Here is a 20,410-nt window from a genome sequence, read left to right as displayed (position 1 = left end):
ATCTTCTGTCAGACACTTACCAGTTAGTAAGCCAACAAATTTGTCTTTAAGAACTGGCCCAGTCTAGGTAAGATGGAGGGAAAATTCTTAGAACCAGGTGATGGAGGGCTGAACTTCAAGTGCAGCCAGCAGCTTGCAGTGGGACCCCAGCGAGCTAAGTGCTGCCTCAGGCTCAAACATTCCAACTACAAGAAGATGCTGGTCAAGTAGATTTACCTTCATAATAACTTTATGAATGAGTTTAGAGTATATAAGTTGGGGGTGTCTGGCTGGAGGTAAGCACTTTTTATAAGTTGATGGCCAAAACATTTATTATAGCATCGGTTATTACAAACCCCAGAGATTTTTGTTAGACAGGGTATAAGCAGCCCTGGCTTCTCTAGAACTCAGTATGTATGCTAGGTCGGCCTCAAATTCACAAATGTCTTGCCAGGCTCTGCCTCTTGAGTGCTGGGAATAAAGGACTGTGCCATCACAGATACTACCTTCAGGACCACCCTCTGCTGCTAGCTGGCTTAAAAGATATAGCAGAATGCCTTTTGAAATATCATAAGCTTTGTGCTAAAAACATATCTAAAAAAACCGATCAGACAAATTTGGCTGAAATAGGAGGATGCCTAGAGCCTAGAGATGAGGTCAAGAGCTTGCTGTGAGCACCTCCTTCCCAACCCACTTCCCATTGGAAGATGAAATGAACATCTGTAGGTGGGAAAGGTAGCCTTAAAAAATTCTGGTAAATGAATGAGTGAGTTGAATCATTACTTCAATCCAATACAACTGTTATTACTACAGGCACTGGTATCAAGGGGAACACTCTGCACAAAGGTCAGATAGTGAGGACTCAATCTCCTGTGACTTTCAGGACTGGGTCACTGCTCAGTGGGTGACCACTTGCCTAGCATGTGCAAGGCTCAGTCTTCAGTGTCCAGCATTGAGGAAGAAACAACAGGACACAAAAACACAAACAACAAAAAGTGAACAAACTTTTAAGTTAGATATATTCCCACGACTCCTACACTTTATGTTTTTGTCTCACACTTGTATAATCAAGTCTTCTGCACGGACTCGCATGGTTCATAAACTGGCATCCACTTCTTTGGACATTAAACTCTTCAAATATATACATTTACTTACCCCTTTGACTACTTAAATACTTTTGATCTTATAAAAAGAGGGGTAATCAGTACAAGGACTCTTCTCTCGTGGTCAGCAGGCTGCATGTTGTCACTCCAGGGTACTTTACTTCCTTCATTTTACACTGTCCCTCCCTCCTTTACACACACAGATTTTGTTGGAGATACTTATTGCATTTATTTGTGTCTGTGTGTGTATGTGTGTGTGTACATGTACTCATGTACTCATGTGCTCTAGTGTAAGCATACATGCCATATAGCACATGCGTGGAGGTCAAAGGTTAGCCTGCAGGAGTCATTTCTTTCCTTCTACCATTCGAGCCTGGTGATGGATCTCAGACTGTCAAGCTTGGCAGTAAGCACCTTTACCTGCTAACTCATCTTGTCATGATAGAACTATTTAATATATTTTTATATTTCTTCCTTATGTACCTCTATGTCATCATCTTAGGAATGATATACTCCTCTGAAATTATGCATGATTAGTGAATCAAAGGAAATGAAAAGCCATTACATTCATATACTATAGTCTATGTTCAGTATGTTCACAACCACACACTATAGTTCTATTTTTGTTTTCTTTGAGACAGAGTACCGTGTAGCCGAAGCTGGCCTCAAACTCCCAGTGTAGCTAAGGATGATGCTAAACTCCTAGTCTTCCTGCCTCTGCATTTTATGTGCTGGCATATGCCAGTGTCAGTGTCCCTTGATTATCCTCAAACATATAACATCCCCTCTTCTTTAGGCCAGGACCTAGAGAAGAATTGCCCATTGTATGTAAGAATGTATCCTCCACCTCTTTAATCTAACCCAGCACCCCATCCTCTTTCCCCTACCCCAGTATTGTTTTTCTTCTTCATAGTTCCGACTGCCTTGAAGGCTGTTGCATAAACTTGCCTCATCTCGTGTCCTTCCGTTTCATCATAATGAGATGCACGTGAACATTCTTAGGTAGGAGTGCCACACAGTGGGTGCCATGACCTGCTGGGTCAGCCACAACAGGTATCCTGTGTCATGTGGTTGAACTATTGTTGAGGATGTTGCTTGGTCTCTTGATTGGAGTGGGGACTTCCTAGGTACTTCACTGTCAAGTGCCATTCCTCTCTGTCATTAACAGCCAGGCTGGAAAGTGCTACCCTCAGTCCATGCAAAGAGCCTATTTTTAAACAACTACTGGCAAGAAATTCTTGCCTGAATTAGTGAGTACAATGAGAGCCCTAAAGATGGATTTTTTTTTTTTACTGCTTTCTCCTTCCTGAATCTATTAGCTGCCCTTCTTTTATAAGACCCAGTGACTACTCCTTTCTTGATAATTTTTTTGAAGCATTACTACGAACACATGGGTTTTTAAAAAATTATTTCAGTGTATAATAAGACTTTGCAATTGCTATTCTTTCTGGCACTTGGTGTCCCACTGGGGTCCATTCAATCTACCCTGCATGTCCTTTGAGATGGTCTCTTTGGCTATAATACCAATCCTTGCTCTTTGATTTAAGACATCCTTGGCTGACCTTGTACTTCTCTATGTGCTTTAAAAATGGATCTAGGTAATCTCTGTTTAATGAACTACATGAGAAAACCTAAGTATTACCGACTAGACTATCTGCTGAGTCAATGCCCAAAGGAAAGCTGAGCCTGGTCTTAATTGATTTATAGCCTTAAATGTCTAGCCTAATGTGGCCACATTTGTACTTTGAAAGTCATTTTTAATGCATGCCTATTTTCAGAAGTCTGAGGTAGCGTAAATCAGCTGAGAAAAACAGATGCAGCTCTTTCTTTGTTAAGTGTTGGATAACATGGAGTACTTCCTTTAAACCTGAGGAAGAAGCAGAGGAAAGCATCGCCTCTGAGAAAGCTGCAGTGAATAAAGGGACAAAAAGAGGAAGGGAAAGAGATGGAGGATGTGCCATGCTTCTCTCTGACACTGTTAAATCAGCTTCTTGCTCTGCCCTCATTAGTTCTCTACCATAGTCTGGTTTCACCTACAGCATAAGCTGGCACTGTGACACTCAGACACACACTTTGAGAATAGTACTGGCCAGAGCTGTCAGACACACATACTATGAGAACAGTACTGGCCAAAGCTGTCATAGTAGCACAATGGAGTGCTGTCCTAAAGTTGAAATGGTTCATTTCTTTCTTTCTTTTTTTTTTTTTAGATCTGTAAGATATTTTTTGATGAAATAAAATTAAGCCATTACCTTCTTACAATGCCACTTTCTCCAGGAAACAGGAAACCTTTCACTTTTTATTCACTTTAATCTGAAAAATGAACCCAAAGCGAAACTACACACTTTAGTCTCTTTACAAATGAAAGTATTTTTTTTGATATAAGAAAAAGGAAGGAAGGAAGGAAGGAAGGAAGGAAGGAAGGAAGGAAGGAAGGAAGGAAGGAAGGAGGGAGAAAAAGAGAGAGAGAGAGAGACAGAGAGAGAGAGACAGAGAGAAAGATTAATTATCTGGTACTGACTTCAAGAAACTATGTATTTTTTGTTGTTGATGCTTTCTAGGATGGATTCTCATTGTAGCCTTGTCTGTTCTTAAACTTTCTACACAGCTGAGGCTGCCTTTTAACTTCTGGATCTACCTGCTTCCATGTCTAGAATGCTGGAACTGTCTCAAAGCAAGTATCTTTTAGCAAGTGGTAATACAGATGGACATAGGGACATGACATGCACTGATAGCACTGGGTCCTCTGTTCCTGTGACAGTACAGCGAGAGAGCAGAGGAATCCCTAAGAACTCTGCTGTCCAGTAAGATGGCGCTGCCGCAGCTTTGTTGAAGCTCTGACAGCAACTGTTCTCATTCCTGTGAAAGTATGAGGAACCCCCTATGGAGTATCACACCTCTAGAATACATATTAAAACTACTTAATTTAGAAAAATCCATTTGCCATGGAAGGCAAGAATAAGGAGGCTAGGGGAACACTTCTATACTGGTCTCCAGAATAGACTCCAAGTTTGAAGACATCATGAAATTAGCTCTGTAAACGTGGCACAGGATAACAGCTGACAACAGTGTCAGGAGAACATCTAAAGCCTACGGTAGTTTACTTCCTAGAAAAGTAATGAGGGTGGAGGTGGCACAGCAGGGTTATAAAGGCTGAGCCACCAATCCTGAGACCCAAGCTCCATACCCAGAGCCAATGAGGTAGAAGGAGAGAACTGACTTCCCCTGACTATTCCATGTAGTTGTGGAGAGGGAGGGGGAGGGGGAGAGAGGGAGAGAGGGAGAGAGGGAGAGAGGGAGAGAGGGAGAGAGGGAGGAAACAGGGAGAAAGGGAGAGAGGGAGGAGAGAGGGAGAGACAGAGAGAGGGAGGAGAGAGGGAGAGAGGGAGAGAAGGAGAGAGGGAGAGGGAGAGGGAGAGGAGCAGACAAACAAACTGCAGTGGTACCAAGCAGGAGGATTTCAGGCTTGGTGAGTGGAGGTTCTGGGCAGATGCTATAGGCGCCAACTAGTCTCGCCACAAGGCTCAAATCCCATAAGTCCCAAGCTTTTCTGAGGTCAAGACCTCAATTTTCTTCATTCTAACTCTTTATCCTCAAACAGTGCTTTGGGTAAACATGCCTAACCACCTAAACTTGGGAAACCTGGTCTGTTCTAGAAACCAGAATATTTGCTATGCTCTGCTGTTTGTATCTCTGGTATATATGTATGATGCGTATATGTGGTATATGTGCTTATGTGTGTGTATGCATGCATGGGGAATACTCGCGCATGCATGCGTGTGTGTGTGTGTGTGTGTGTGTGTGTGTGTAGGCCAAAGGTAAACACTAGATGTCTTCCTTAATTGTTTTCTATCTCGTTTAAAAACTTTTTTTTTTTTTTAAACACAAGGTCTGTCACTGATTCTGGAGCTCCCTAATCTGGCTATCCTGGTTGTCTGGCAAGCCCCAGGGACTAGCCTGTCACTGACAATGATATTCTAAGTGTATTGTAACCACATGTGGACTTTTATGTGGAGCTGGGGCTCGAACTCAGGTCTTTGTGCTTGCTGGGCCATCTCCCTGGCTCTCATCACATTCATATTGACTCTTTTTACTTACTTCCCTTCTGATTAGGTTCCAAAGAGAAGCTTTGAAAATTATAGATTCATTACTTGATTTACTCATCTTTATTTTGGTTTGAGGCAGGGTCTCACTCTATATTGCATATATCACCAGAATGCACCACGTAGCCTAGGCTAGACTTAAAAGGAAATATTAAATTCAAATGCTCATCAGTCGGCCTGTGTCAGCCTTCCAAGAACAGTGATTATTGGTATATACATGATACCTCGTTTTCATAATTTTAGAGCACTCTTTTTTTTTTTGGTGAAAATGTGTGATAAAGTTTCTCCTGAGCCACAGGCTAGCCATGGAAGTTGCTATGTAGCCAAATATGACTCTGAATTTCTGAGTCTCCTGCCTCCACCCCCAAATTCTGGGATTTCAGGTGTACACCAACATGCCTGGCTTAGGAAATAATCTGACAGAATTTATTTTGCCAATGAGAGAATATCAGGAAAACAGCGATATTGTTTGCTATTTTTCTCTGGATTTGAACTTGTTTAAAATGAACTCAAGATTTATAGCCAAGCTACAGTGAAAAAGCTGGGTAAATTTCTTATGGAACATACTTCCCACTTATTTCCAAAGATATTGGTTCATAGCAAAACATGAGCGGCTTGGTGTACATGGGTGCAGTTTCTTTTGTTCCCAGAAAAGTCCTTTATTGAATCTCTAAAACTTAGGACTTCCACATCAAGTAACCGCTCACAGGGCATTGGCTCCTTCAACTCTTTGGGTGAGAGACCACAAAGCACATAACGACGAGCAAAGAGAATCTTTAAAAGCTCAGCACGGTGACCAGACAAGAGCCTGTCTCAAAGTACATAGAGAGCAAAGCTGGTCTGGGGCACATATCTCCAGCATGAATTATATGGGCGTGATGACCACTGAGCCCAGAGCCCTGTCATTAACTTCCCACAAACCAAAAGCTCACTAGGACCTCGTAAACATCTCGGTGGACATCAGTAACATCTGATTCTGCCCAAACCTGTGTCTTCCAGCCAACCCTCCTTGTACTACAAGGCTATGTGTGATAAAACTATGGCTTCTGTTTTCTGTTCCAGCCTCAGCAAGCCTCTTTCCCTTTACTCTTGTTACACTATAATGAACTGTCCCGCTTAGCCAAGCTCCTGAGGCTCTCTCCTGGGTTTACTTACTCATCCTCTTCCCCAGCAACTGCTTTTCCAAATGCCAGTGTGCCATCTGTAGCTGTATACCTCGTACAATTCTTAGAACCTTCCTCCAGGAAGCCTTCCTTGACAACATCCCTCCCCTAGTAGTCTTCTATGTTCCCATAGCAACTAGCACTTTTCTCTTAGAACATACTATTCAACTGTATCTAACCTTATTGGTGAAGAATCACTTCAGTTCAAAAATGAGCATAGGCACATATAAGAGAGATTTTTTTTTTGAAATGATAAACTGAAATGAAGAAAAAAATGAGGTCAGAATCATGGCCGAATACCACAAGTGATACTACTGAAGGAGCTAGCTGCATTTTATGATCAAACACACTCCTTCTGCTCTCAGCTTTTAAACTGGTAATACTGACTGATAGTAGGTTCCAGCAGGGGCACAACTATGTGTAAGGGTACAGAGTACACTGCTGGGAGTCAATGCCTGGAGTTGCTATGAATCTATTTAAGAGATTATTTTTTAGGGAGGGGTCTAAAGGCTCCTATGTGTGCAGAGACAAGAGGTTGATGTCAAGTGTCTTCCCATATATCACTCTCCACAACATTTTGAGAGTCTCTCCCTGAACCTGGAGCACAACATTTCAGCCTGAACGGCTCACCAGCAAGCACAGGGATGCTTTTGTTTCCAGTGCTGGGATTAGAGATGTGCACTGCCACAGCCAGCATTTTTAGATGGTATCTGATTCAGGTCCTTAGGGTTGTTTAGCAAGCACCTTACTCTCTAAGCTATCTCTCTCCTCCACGTGCCTCCAATGTAAGGAAGCCTGAAATATAGTAGGTAACATATATGACAATTTCTTACACATGCATGTATGCACAACTGAAACAGACCTTGAAGAAATACCATACTATGGTCATACTTTTTACCAAAATGCTTTTTAAGATAGGTCTCAGTCGCTACTACGTAGCACAAGCTACAACTCAAATTCACAGTACCTCAGCCGTCCAAATGTTTTGATTACACACAGGAGTCACCATTTACACACAGGAGTCACCATAGGCAGCCTGTTCACACCTCATGTGAACCATGTGCCACCATGTGTGTGGCACCGGGGACTGAACTTGACTTTCACATGACAGGAATGTACTCAACTACATCTTCAGCCTGCTTTTGCGTTTTCATTTAAAGACTGTCTCATTAAGTTGTTTCAGCCTTCAACTTACTCTGTCTTCCAGGTAGGCCTTGATCCTCCTGATTCAGCCATGTTCACACCTTTTCCTGCTTGATCATAAATCCTTCTCATAGACCTTACAATGGAAAGGAAATGCATGCCACCAGAAAGAAAGTCTTTCTCTGTGACCTCATGTCAGTGGTACACTCCCATCTACCAATGTCTAAACAAATCCAGGAGTTGAAGTTACTTGCTTGTCAGTTCCTGGAGCTATCCAAATTAGCACTCTGATGGTGCCCTTCAGTATGGCAAGACTGTTGGGAAGCTTCATTTACCTACCATAGGAAGCCATGAATATCTGGTACACAATAAATGTTTCATGGATAAAGAAATGGGTCTAGCCTTCACTTTTGAACCAGAGTTCATCACTATGTAAGACTTGACCAGCAAACAGTACTTCTGCCTTTTCCCCTAGGCTATTATTTTTATTTCATTGTCTATTCTGAAACAAGGACTCATGTAGCCCAGGCTAGCCTAGAATCCCCAAGCCTATCTTTCACCTTTTAAATGTTGGGATTACAGGTGTGTGCTACCACACTGAAATACTGGGTTCTACTGAGGGCCAGCAGCCATCTCTCCAACCTCTCCTTCATCCATGACCCAGGTAACAGGTCTCCATCAAGGACCTCCCATTTTCCTCTCTTTTGATAGGCATGCCCTTTCACTATACACCAAGTTCCTTCTTAGTAACTACAGACAATCCTTTCCCAAATTTAAATATTCTTAAATTCAGAACCAAGACAAAAATCTTTGCCTCAAAACAAAATAAAACCTTTTTTTTCCTCTCTCCTCTCTCACTAGGTATAGTAGGTACACAGTGATAAACCCAAGTATTAAGAAACTAGAGCTGGAGGATCAGGAGTTCCAGGCTAGCCTGGACTACAAAACAACCAGTCTCAAAACACACAGTAAAAACAGTGTTTCTATTGTGTGCTAAAATTAAAGCCCCATCCCTTTTCCCAGAGTGTTTTCACAGCAATAGAAATGAAACTAAGCCCAGGGCTGGGTGCTACACTTTGTCACATTCCACGTTCTAAAGTGTTATTCAGATGGAAAGGCTCTCACAGAATAAAACTGCAAAGAGCAATTCAACAGTCATGATGTGGACCAACTTCGGTGCAAGTTAACTTTAGTGCAGCTGACTATACGTGAGACTCACTGACCACAGCCCGTGCTTTCAGAGAACAAACCATGGAACTAATAACTGCTGGAGTTGAACATATAGATGGCTCAGTCATCTTCAAAGCACAGAGACCTGAGTGCAAGTTCCAGAACCCATTTACAAAGTCCAGCATAGTGATGGATAGCTGTAATCTCAGTAGAGGCAGAGACAGGAACCAGCAAGCACCAAGTCCCAGTGGGAGACATTGTTTTAAAATACATGGTAGGCAGTTCTGGGTGAGTGACCCCTGAATGACCCTCTGACCTCCCAGATGTGTGTTTCCATGTGTGCACAAGCACACACGAAGAAGAAAAGAAAAAGCACTGACAAAAGCTCACATGATGACTTATGCCTGCAATACAGCAATGAGATCACGGGGGCAGGAGAACATATAAATTCAAGGTTATCACAATATTCACAAAAGTTGAAGGTCCAGCCTGGGCTACAGGGAGACCTAGTCTGAACTTCCACACACATGAACTAGTGGTATCAGAAAATGAGGCAATTACTTTAAATTAGTTTAAAAAAATAGTATCTTGACCAGGTCAAGTATATTTTCACTAAATTTTAAGCTGCATTGAAAAGCTTAAAATTATATACTGAATTATGCGGCTGCAAAGTATTGAGGGAAGTAATTGCTGCTTTATCACTGGAGATGGAATTTGAAAGCGGTGTTCTAGTTAATTCAAGCCTGCTCCAATTCTTCTCCAAGCACATCACAGTGGGAAATGAACGGCTCTTCAGCACGAATGTCTCTTTTGATTTTGAACCAGTCTGACACTCATTAAAATAACTGAGAGAATGGGAGACAATTAGGGAGGGGATGGTGCCAAGCAGAAGCCTGAGCCACACACACTGGCTTCTCACCTCCACCCCAACCTCTTGGCAGTTTTTAAAAGGTATTATATCAGAAGTGGTGACAAATTAGGGATAATTAATCAGTAACACAAGATCTGCACCCTTCAGACTTTGAACACCCATAGGAAGCCCAGGGAGAAAGCTGCAGATGGTATGGGCAAAAAATATACTATTTACAGATTTATTTTATTGTGGTGTGTGTGTGTGTGTGTGTGTGTGTGTGTGTGTGTGTGGTGTGTCTGCGCTTACACATACTTGTAAATAACCAAGGAGGTCAGAAAAAGGTGTCAGATTCCCTGGAGCTAGCATTTATGTGGTTATGAGCTGAGTGCAGAGTATTCCTCTGAAAGAGCAGCAAGCCCTCCTAGTCACCAAGTCACTCTTTTTCTGACACTGATGGTGGTTGTTGTTGTTATTGGTTTTGTTTTGTTGTCTTTGTTTTTTGAGTTAGGGGTTCTCTGTATAACATCCTTAGCTGTTCTGAAACTTGATCCATAGACCAGGCTGGCCTCAACCTCACAGAGATTACCTGCCTTTGCTTCCAGCATGCTGGGATTAAAGGTGTGCTCCACCAGATCTGAGGAACATCAAAGCAGGCTGTGGTGAGCACACTTGTCATCCCAGTGCTTGGGTAGCTGAGTCAGGAGGATTCCCAATTCAAAGTCATCCTCCACATATAGGAGTTTGAGGTCAGCCTGGGTTACTTACACCCTGCTTCAAAAACAAAACAGAACAAAAGACCACTAACAACAACAACAACAAAACAAAACACCACCACCACCAACAACAACAGTGTCAGAAAAAGAGTAGCTTAGTGATTAGGAGTGCTTGCTGCTCTTTCAGAGAAATAAGATCAAAGAGCATTCTTTGCTTGAACTTTATAGTGGCACACATCTGTAATTCCAAGCATGAGGCACGGAGACTGTGTAACTTCAAGGCCAGTTTACGTGATATATTTAATCCTAGGTCTACCTAGGATGTAGAGAAAGACCTTGTCTCAAAACAAAACAAACACCCACCACCACCATTACCACCACCAAAAAAAAAAAACAAACAAAACTCAAACAAACAAAACCCCCACCCTTATGAATTCAAGTTGTTTTTAAAGTTTTCAGCCATTCTCTTCTTTCTGCCAGAACCTAAATTTAATAGTTGTTGACCAAGTACTGGATCTTCTTTTTTCCCAAAGAGATCAATGGTACACGTTATGTTCTGTGATCTGAGACGTAACCCTTCAATACACATTAATATAATGTCTATGCCTAACTTAGGGCCCTAACCCTTCCCTAGTACAACTGCCCGTGTTGGGTCTTTACAGACATGTAAGCACTGAAATTGAAGTCAACACGAAACTTGAAATCTAGGGGTCATCAGCCCCCAGAAAGGCTACTCTTCACTTGAGTCCTCCTGAATGGTTCCATTCCGGAGGTGCATGCCGCCTCCTCCTCCCTATACATCCGCACAACACGTGGTTTTTCGGAACCAGGAAGCTGCTTCATGTAAGTGGTCACAGTGGCTCTCCCCAAGTCGGATGCCTGTCTGTTTTCAAACAATGAAACTTTGAAACCAGCCAGGGACTCAGCACATTGGGGGTGGGCTGGGGACCCTCAGGGGCTTACCATACAAGTGTCTAGGTCTTCCAGCCTCTCCACCTCCGTGAGATCCTCTACCGTAAGTATGGCCCGTTTCACCGGCTTCTCCTCCACCAGCTCCACCTCTAGGTCCTCTCGCTGGGGAAGGCTCTTGCTTAGCCTGCTGAAATGGTTGGCCTGGCATCAAGAGAACACACGGAGAAATTGAGTTGATAAGTGAATCCTGTAGATGCTCTCCACAAGGTGGCTCTGTAGAGAACCTTGAAAGTCTCAAGGAAAATTTGTTATTAAGTGGTTAATTAATTAATTTAGCATTTTAAAAATAGGTCTTACTATCTAATCCTACCTGGCCTAGACCCTCCCCCCTCCTTGCTTCAGCCTCCTTTCCTGAGGGCTGATATATAAGTGAGATATAAGAAACCTTGTAAGTGCAGTTATCAGGACTGGCAAAATGGCTACAGTACGCTTCTTTGGTGACCCTAATCAATGAAGTTCCTCCAGGCTGCCAGGAGATGAGAGTACAGCTTTCTTATTTTAATGGGCCAGAAATGTGTATTCTATACATAGCCAATCTGACACAGGCTGCAAGTTGATAACATACCACATAGAAGAATTTAGAAAACAATAAACATGTGCTTAAAAAAAAATATTGTGGTCCTGTGGAATTGTTCTAGAAACTCCTCAACAGCCTCTGCTGGTTTCTTAACTAATGAATGTTCAGACTGGTAATGTGTTACTGGTCCATAGGCAACATTTGGAGTACTGCTGCTATAGATAAAACTGTCTTTTAAGTTTTAAGGAATAATCTTAGCTGAGTATTGTAGCACACAGATTCAGGCAGGAAAATCAGGAGTTCAAGGTTATCCTTGGCTATGTCGAGAATTGAGGCTAGTGTGGGCTATCTATCTATCTCTAGCTAACATAAACATAAGAGATAATCTATTCTGTGGAAGGAGTAATGGGTAACCTATGTAATAACAGAACATAGGAGGCCAAGGCAGGAGGATTGCCTCAAGGTAAGTCTGAGCTAAAAATAAGACCACTCTCAAAAGCTCAAATCCATTCTGAAATAACCCTATCAGAGCGATAACAGCATATATACAGTATATAACTAAAATGTTCACTTTAGCCACTAGTCTTAACACCATCTATCCAAACCTTTGACCTTCATTAAAACTGGACAAGATTTCTAAAACTGCTCACTTTTACCCCTGGCCATTCCATTCCAATGCATCCCAGGATGGCTAAAAGCAGTAGAAGGGGAAGAAGGAATGCCAGGCTCTCCCCCCATCATACTACAGAGAAGACAGAGAAAAGAAACCACACCCCTTCCCAGAACCCAAAGAGGAAAGTTCAGCTCCTCCCTTTGGCACTTACCAGCTTCCGATGGCTGCTGGAGAGAGAATCCAGGATCTCATCCACGATTCGGTCAGATAAGAACGAGGCCACTGTCAGCTTCACCTCACTATGGACACCAAAGGGCAGAGAAGACTTTTAAATTGCATTGGGGGTTTGGCAGGGATGGGGGTGGGGTGGAGGGTGAAGGGCACCTGTGAGGCTGTTTCGAGAGGGATTCCATTCCTGTCTTTGAAAATAGAATGTAAAGGATATAAGGACAGGACTAAGGATTCCCAAAAGTACCTCTTAAACACAGCCATAGCCACACAAGTAACAGGCACCCATTGTCAATGCCAACCTGTCTCTGAATTTGCAGCTTGAAAGATTTAGGGGTAGAAATGGAAAACACCTGGACAAAGAGGCACTCAATAGGAACCACATGGGCCTAGTGGTAGATTGCACCTACTAACAGACATGAGCTGGCCCGGCCTGTGGGTAATTCAGAAAGTCTAGTCTGCCTATTCAGTCTCAGTTATCTCCTGACACACGTGCACACACAGACACACGTGCACACACAGCGCATAAATGTTCACCCATGGAACCGTTACACTATTTCTGCTTTGATTCACCACCCTGCTTGGCAATGTTAAAAACACACTGTAACAGAGGTCATTAAAATTTTTAGTTTTGATGCCTCTTAATCTGACCCCAGACGATTTCCCAGCAACAGAGGAGGCTTCTCGGTTTTAAGTAACAGGTTCAGTCACTAAGTTCCTTCTAGTTCCTCCTGTTTTAGTTAATATTTCAGCTATTCACAAGGCTTCCCAATCTACCAGTTTTGGGGGCTGAATCACTCGACTCCAAAGTGCAGGCGCTCATGTCCAAGATCTCCAGGAAAGCACTAGGAAGTCAGTCACATATCTCATTCCAGAATTGTCTTCTGAACTTAGCCTCCTTTGAAGTCAATAATTCTTTATATTTTCAGAACAGACAAATGAGCCATCAAAACAAAATTCTTTAACCCTAAAAGCCGAGGTTGAAGATATATTTGTGCAACAGGAAAATCAATGCAAGCCAAGTGTGACAGTTTGTACTGAGATGTCCCTACTCAGGATGGTTACTGCTTGGGGTGTAGAAGGAGGGAATTAACGCTGATGCTTGTGTAAATCTGCCCAGTCCATTCTTTTTTCTTGAAACAAGGTCTCACTAATATTTGATTTGTCTGATATTTAATTATCTAGTACTTTAAGCTGGATGTGATGGCTCACAATCAGAATCTCTAGACTCAAAAGGCTGAGGCAGGAGGATTGACATGAGTCTAAGGTTGGCCTAAACTACAGACAGACCCTGCCTAAAAAGCATGATGATGATGATGGAGGGGAAGAAGGAAGAGGAAGAGGAGAAAACGACATTTAGTTAAACACGTCAGAGGTGTCCAGGTGAGATTCATTCTGGTACCATATCAAAAACAAGGACACTGGGATTTGATGGTAAGAGCTTTCCTGATTCTCATTTATCATGTCTGAGATCATGGCTCTTTCTAACCCTCTAGGCTCCATACTTCACACTTCTCCTTCTCCCTCCCTCTGAAGATAGGGAGGGGTGGTTTATGGGCTCCAAGGCATAGTGCCAAAGTGAAGACTTAGAAATGCCACTATTGTTTGATGTCTCTGATCCCTTCTATCATGTTGTTGCTCGTCTGAATAATTTTTAATCAATATTCATAAATTGGTAAAAGAAGGGGAATCTTAAAATGTTTTGGAACTTGGTGTTGGGCCATCTCATTCCCCAAATAGAAGTGCGATGAGAAGAGGCAGAAGGGAGAGGTGAACTGAGCCTAATGGTGCACTGATAGCGTCAGGACTCAGCAATTCCAAGCTCGTTTGTAATGACATCCTCTGAACACTGACATCCTGGCACACCCCTCGAGACTTTCCAAAGAGATATCTAAAGACTGCAAAGCCTGGAATAAGAATATGGCAATAGAAAGGGAACTCTCTCTAGAGGTCTGAGGCAAGAGGATTGCTGTAAGTTTTAGGCTAGACTGGGCTACAGTTTCTGTACACCCTTGGCTATATAGATTGAGGGCCCCTTATCGAAACAAGCAAACCAAACCAAACCACACAAAACCAAACCAAAAAGACCCAGACACCCAAAACAACAAAACATGGACAATAACAATAAAACTGGCAAGGGGAGGGGAAGGGAGAGGGGGAGGAGGAGGAGGAGGAGGAGGAGGAGGAGGAGGAGGAGGAGGAGGAGGAGGAGAAGGAAACACCCTCAGACTTTAAGCCAGTGACTTAGAAAGTAGAAGATAAATGCCAGAATCACAAACTGGGAATTACAATCATGTCCTCCTTCTTATATATACAACCCTTAGAGAGCATTAGACTCCATGCTCTTAGGTAATCCAGATATAACAGGCTAGGACTCTTACCTGTGTACATAATCTGTGTATTAATGCATAGCTATGTTTACATACATTCTCCTCTGTCTGCTGGGCATGGATCAAAACACTCCTTCACTCCTTGATGATAAAGCCACCAACACTATCCTGCCAGGAAACCTGGTCTGTGCCTCACATACCGCAGCTCCTTAGCTGAGTAACATGATGACATACCTAATTTTGTTAAGTATATCAATTCCAGATTGTTCCAACAAGACATTTTTAACAAAGGTGCGTGGGATAGAAATCTTTTCGGTGCTGGCGTGGATCAGGTCCTGTCGGATGTGGGCTTTTCTCATGACATTGGGGCAGAGATTCTCGGCCGCATCCACCATAGATTCTAGCAAACCCTGCAATGTAAAAGAGGAACATGACACAGCCATCAGAAAATGCAGAGGTGTACAGCATCAAGCCCTTAGAGGAAAGGACTACCCTGGGGCACAACCAAGACCTCCAGACTACCAGCAACTTGTCATAGGAAACCGAGCTCCTATGTCTCACAAATCATGCTTATCAGATTCAAACTCGAGAATTAGAAATTTCTAAAGTTTGTATGTAATTTCCCAAATTATACAAACTTCTAAATATTATGAACCATTCAATAGTCCTACCAAAATGTTATAGTAGAAAAAACAAAATCACTGGAAATGACTGCCAATTTTACTCTTCTAAAAGAAGAGCTTTCATATTAGGTAAGACAGTAGTTATAAAGAACAGAAATAAGCCACATGAATAATAACACATGGAACCATTTACAGAGAACTCTATAAACAACCTTAACAGCAACAGCCAACACATGTGTACACATCCTGGAAGCATCTGAGAAGTGACACTGCAGATTCATCCTTCCAGCATTCATGAGGACGGATGAAAAGCTGCTCAAGTGATTCCCTGTCACAAGTGACAAATGTGTCTCCTAAGGATTGCCCAATATGGGTGCTGAGACTACACTGTGGAAAAGGCATCTGTGTTCCTGTCAGAGCCAAATTTGAAACTCAATGGAATGATACTAGACAAAATTATCCATCTGTAACCCTAACATGGAACAACGGGTCAAGACAATGCATCAAGACGGCACTTCACACTCTATGACATAATCTTACCAGGATGCTTTTCAGTCCACACGAGACTGCGATAGGACTGATTCTGATATGCTTACTATATAAGTAAGGACAGTGGGCTCAGGAGAGAAATGACCTGTTCAGGGGAACTCAGCACTTCCTGGGATGGGGGAGGTAAGGCTAGGGGTCTCCTGCCGATTTTTTCCTCTACCATTCTCTTCTGACACTCCAGTCTGTCCAAATCTTTGCTTCAGGACAGCAGAAACAACAGCAGTGGCAACAACATCAAGAACCCTAAATATAGAATAAGAACTCAAAAGAAACCTCTGACCAAATCAAGATCAAACTCACTAGAAATTCTCCTAAACCCATCAGACCTCGGATCCTAAGTGAATCTGAAATTTACCAGTCAATTTTTTCACTATTCAGCCTGAGGGAATGAAAAGAATTTTCCAGTCCAAAATAGACATGTTAAAGGAAGTGCTGATAAGAGCCTGATATGGATGTCTCCTCAGAGGCCTTCAAGAGTCTGACATATTCAGAGGCAGATGCTCACAACTAGTCATTGAACTGATCATGGGGTTCTCAATGGAGGAGTTAGAGTGAGGACTGAAGGAGCTGAAAGGGTTTGTGGCACCGTGAGGAGAGCAACAATACCAACCAACCACAGCTCCCAGGGTCTAAACCACCAGCCTGGGAGCACTTAGGGAGGGATCCAGGGCTTCAGCTGAATACATAAGAGTGGAGGGCCCTGCTGGGCATAGGTGGAAGATGAGATCCTTGACCTCATGAAGCCTGGACGCCTCAGGGGGTGGGAATTTTGAGGGTGGGAAAGTGGGAGTGGGGGGGTAGGTAGGGGTTACATCCACAGAGAAGAAGGAGGAGGGGTAAGGGGATAGGGGGTTCCCAGGTGGGTGGGGGATGGGGTAAGGGGACAACATATGAAATGTAAATAAAATATCCAATAAAAAAAAAGTAAGGCCAGAAAGAGGGAACAAAATAAGTCCTTACATTAAAACATCCAAAAAAAAATCCCACATTTATTCTCTATGACTGTCCCAACAGTAACGTTAGGAGGCAAAAGGGAAGGGCAGGAGGCAAGGTGTCTTTCTGATATTTGGCATAAGCCAGTCCAGTGAACACATGGCCTCTCAAAGCAGAAAGTCTGAAGACCTCCACTTTGCCCTAGGCAAGGTAAGGGAGGTTTTCTGAACTAATAATTTTGAAAATATCCCAAAGAATTATTTGAATTTTTCTCATCTAATAATTAAAATCCCCACTATTGGCTATGATGTAGCATTATCCTGATCAAATATCAGAGCAAGAAGTAATCACTATGGTTAATTCACAGTCTGATAAAGGAACTGTGGTCTAGACAGGCAGTGGCCACCCTTGGCCACCTTCAGGATGAACAAATCCAGAGTCTGAGCTAGGCCTACCCCCTTTTCATTCTCTGCAATAAGAACCTATTTTTACGAAAGAAGAATTATTTTTTTTCTTAAACACAAAAGAATCCACCTGCTTTAGCTCTTGCTGCCATGACACTTTAGAAACTCTGACAGGGTTCCTTCAGCAATGAAAATTTGCTTTTGGTAGTGAAATAAGGAGTGATCCTTACAACTTAGATAATTCTAGAAACTGCTTTATTACACAATTTTAAGGAAATCAATGCATTATAATGTTACCAAATGTAGGGAAATCTGAATTTTTCCCCCTTAAACAGCAAACTCTATTTCCTAGGTCAGTAGACGAGAGAAGAAAGGAAGTAAAGGACCATCGACATGGCAAGTGTAGAAAGGTACATGTTTCAGTTAAGACCATTAAGAAGTAACACTGGATTACAAGTCTCTGAATTAGGACTTGCTCTGATTCATGACAGATGCTTTTAGAGGCAAAGGAACTTGAATCTTATAAGGTCTAGGAATGTCATGTGTGCAGGAAGCGGAAAAACACAAATACACCCAATACACAGGCTGCTGAAGCTTGGGGCCTGGGGGTTAGAGAGAGGAGAGAAGAAGGTTCTGGAACAGTGACAAGCAGAGCACATTGGTGACAATGAGGGCTCAAAAAACCCCCTGCCAAAGGTAAGACAAGCTACCCACAGAACAGTATCGTCTATATTATCCAAGCGTTCAATGCAAATGCCTTTTAATTTAGATAGTTATGCTCTAGCCCCTCACGAGAAAAATCAGCCAAAATCAATTTGTAACACTACAGGCAGTTAGGGGGAAGCAGGGCAGTCCTCATCTCAGGAAAGATGAAAACCCAGCAACACTGGATGGAAACTGACAAGAAAGGACCTGTGGCCATGTTTCTTGCTAATTTAAATGACAGCCATTCATACAGTCGAAAGAAATTCTTACAGATGCTCTAAAGGGGGTGTGTGGGGAAGGAAACAGATGGAAATAGGAAATTTTCAATAGAAAATACAGGGCTGGGTATGTAGCTAACTAATCAAATGCTTACACAGCAAGCATAAAGCACCCATAAATAAATAAATACTCAAGCTCTATTCTGGTATTTAGGAAATAAAAACATATAGTAAGGATTTTTTTTCTTAGCCCATTATATTAAAAAACACTAGAGGTGTCATGCTGTACTCAGTACTGCTAAGAATACAATAAACAAGCAGTTTCCTATACTGTTTGACATGTTTGCAAATCTATACAAAAGCATAAAGTGCTTCACCCAGTAATGGGGCACTTACACAAATTCACCCTAAGAAAAGTTCATCAGAAATTAGAATAGGTCACTGTAGTACATCTACACAGCAAAATGCATTTTTTAAAGTAGCCATTACAACAGACGCTTTCTTAACTACTAGAACTGTATTTGTGATATTGACTCCAGTGTAAATGGTTCTGAATCATTTGCATGGCATCGTCACACAGACGTAAGACTGGATGCCTGGGCAGAATGAGATGTAATCTCTGGATTTTGGTAATCCTTTAAAAGTTTACAGTTGGTATTGCATAAGCATTTCTCAGAAGTTTTCATATTGTACAATCAGAAATAAGTAACAAAGTTTGTTTTTTATTCATACAAGAGAGTATCTGCTTTGCACACTTTATTCTTCATGAAGGATCCAAGTGCTATTTCCTACCACGTAGTCTAACAGTCCCTGAAGCAGCCCACTGTTCTTTTCTACCTCTCTGTCTTTGTTCAATATATATTCCAATAGCCAGAGACAGGTGAAATTCACGAGCACATGAGTGTGTCCATAGGAGCTGCACAGAGAGATAGGTTAATGCCTAGGAAGGAAGCCTCAGCATTTTCTGCCTTATTAGCTTAATTTTCAGAGAGTAATTAGTACATTGTGAAAGTGCCACTCCTTTGTGCCTCAACTCCTCCTCTTGCTGCAGAAGTTACACTCTCAGAAGAAAACAGATTAAATAGTTACAGAACCTCAAGGCAGCCTTGGAAGGCAAAAATTCTTCTGAATGTGAAGTGTCTCTGGGACAGCTGAGTTTTAAAATCACCATTATAGGTTACCCACACCCTCCAAAATCTTAGGGACCATTTATCCCCTTTTTAGTCAGCAAGCCAACAGTAGAGCTCTGTTCACTTGGGGCCCCACAGCTTCACTCTAAGTAAGTCCGTTTATTCATCCCCAGCCACATCAAGGATGGTTGGCTATGCACCTACTGTCATGCTCTGGGTGAGTAGCTTGGCAGTGTTTATACATAGTTCCCACATTTTTCTACTCTTCAAACCAAATATAATAAAAATATTTCCCCTAGACCACTTTGTTTTTGTATCTTCTTTGTGGAAATCATACCCCACCCATATTAGTAGCAACCAATCATAGTAAGTTCATTTAAAGACTTGTCACCAAAGATTAGATTTACTATATTTAAGGGTGCATTCTAAAACACATTAATTAGACTATAGACACCATAATGACTTCCATCCCATGTGTCTGACCAGTTAGTGTGCATCTTATAAACACAGGCAGCTACCATATGGCATGCCATCAAACAGAGTTACATCATCATAAGTTCATTCTCAAGATAACAAGATCCACAGACCTTCAGTTGTTCATCCACAACTCTTGTGACTTCTCCGGCCATTGATTCCAGGGTCTCCTGAATGGGACTGGATGACAGCCCACTGGCTCCTGCCCAGGATGCACCACCCACATGGTATAAATTCGGTAACAACTGAAAGAAAGGTGAAAAGTGACCTCATTGTACTTGAAAAAATATTTCAATAAACATCAAGACCACTGTGGAGTTATAGAGAGGTAAAAAAATTATATTAGAGGGCGGCAGTGGTGATTCACGTCTTTAATCCCAGCACTTGGGAGGCAGGGGCAGGCAGATTTCTGAGTTCGAGGCCAGCCTGATCTACAGAGTGAGTTCCAGGACAGCCAGGGATACACAGAGAAACCCTGCCTCGAAAA

General features: G+C 42.3%; 1 protein-coding gene across 1 annotated transcript in view; it reads right to left on the bottom strand.

Moving 5' to 3' along the window:
- The window catches only part of Carmil1 (capping protein regulator and myosin 1 linker 1), a 163,961-nt gene that overhangs the window by 33,854 nt on the left and 109,697 nt on the right, over positions 1–20,410 (bottom strand). The window contains exons 25-28 of the mRNA XM_028776338.1: positions 20,037–20,168; positions 15,122–15,297; positions 12,541–12,628; positions 11,191–11,340 (exon numbers count right to left, since the gene is read on the bottom strand). Of these exons, the coding sequence (XP_028632171.1) occupies positions 11,191–11,340; positions 12,541–12,628; positions 15,122–15,297; positions 20,037–20,168 (546 nt within the window). The remainder of the gene's footprint in view (positions 1–11,190; positions 11,341–12,540; positions 12,629–15,121; positions 15,298–20,036; positions 20,169–20,410) is intronic.

The sequence above is a fragment of the Grammomys surdaster genome, unplaced genomic scaffold (assembly GCF_004785775.1).
Source record: "Grammomys surdaster isolate TR1022 unplaced genomic scaffold, NIH_TR_1.0 267, whole genome shotgun sequence".
Lineage (NCBI taxonomy): Eukaryota > Metazoa > Chordata > Mammalia > Rodentia > Muridae > Grammomys > Grammomys surdaster.
The sequence above is the reverse complement of the archived record's forward strand: the minus strand, read 5'-3'. Positions and strand labels throughout refer to the sequence as shown.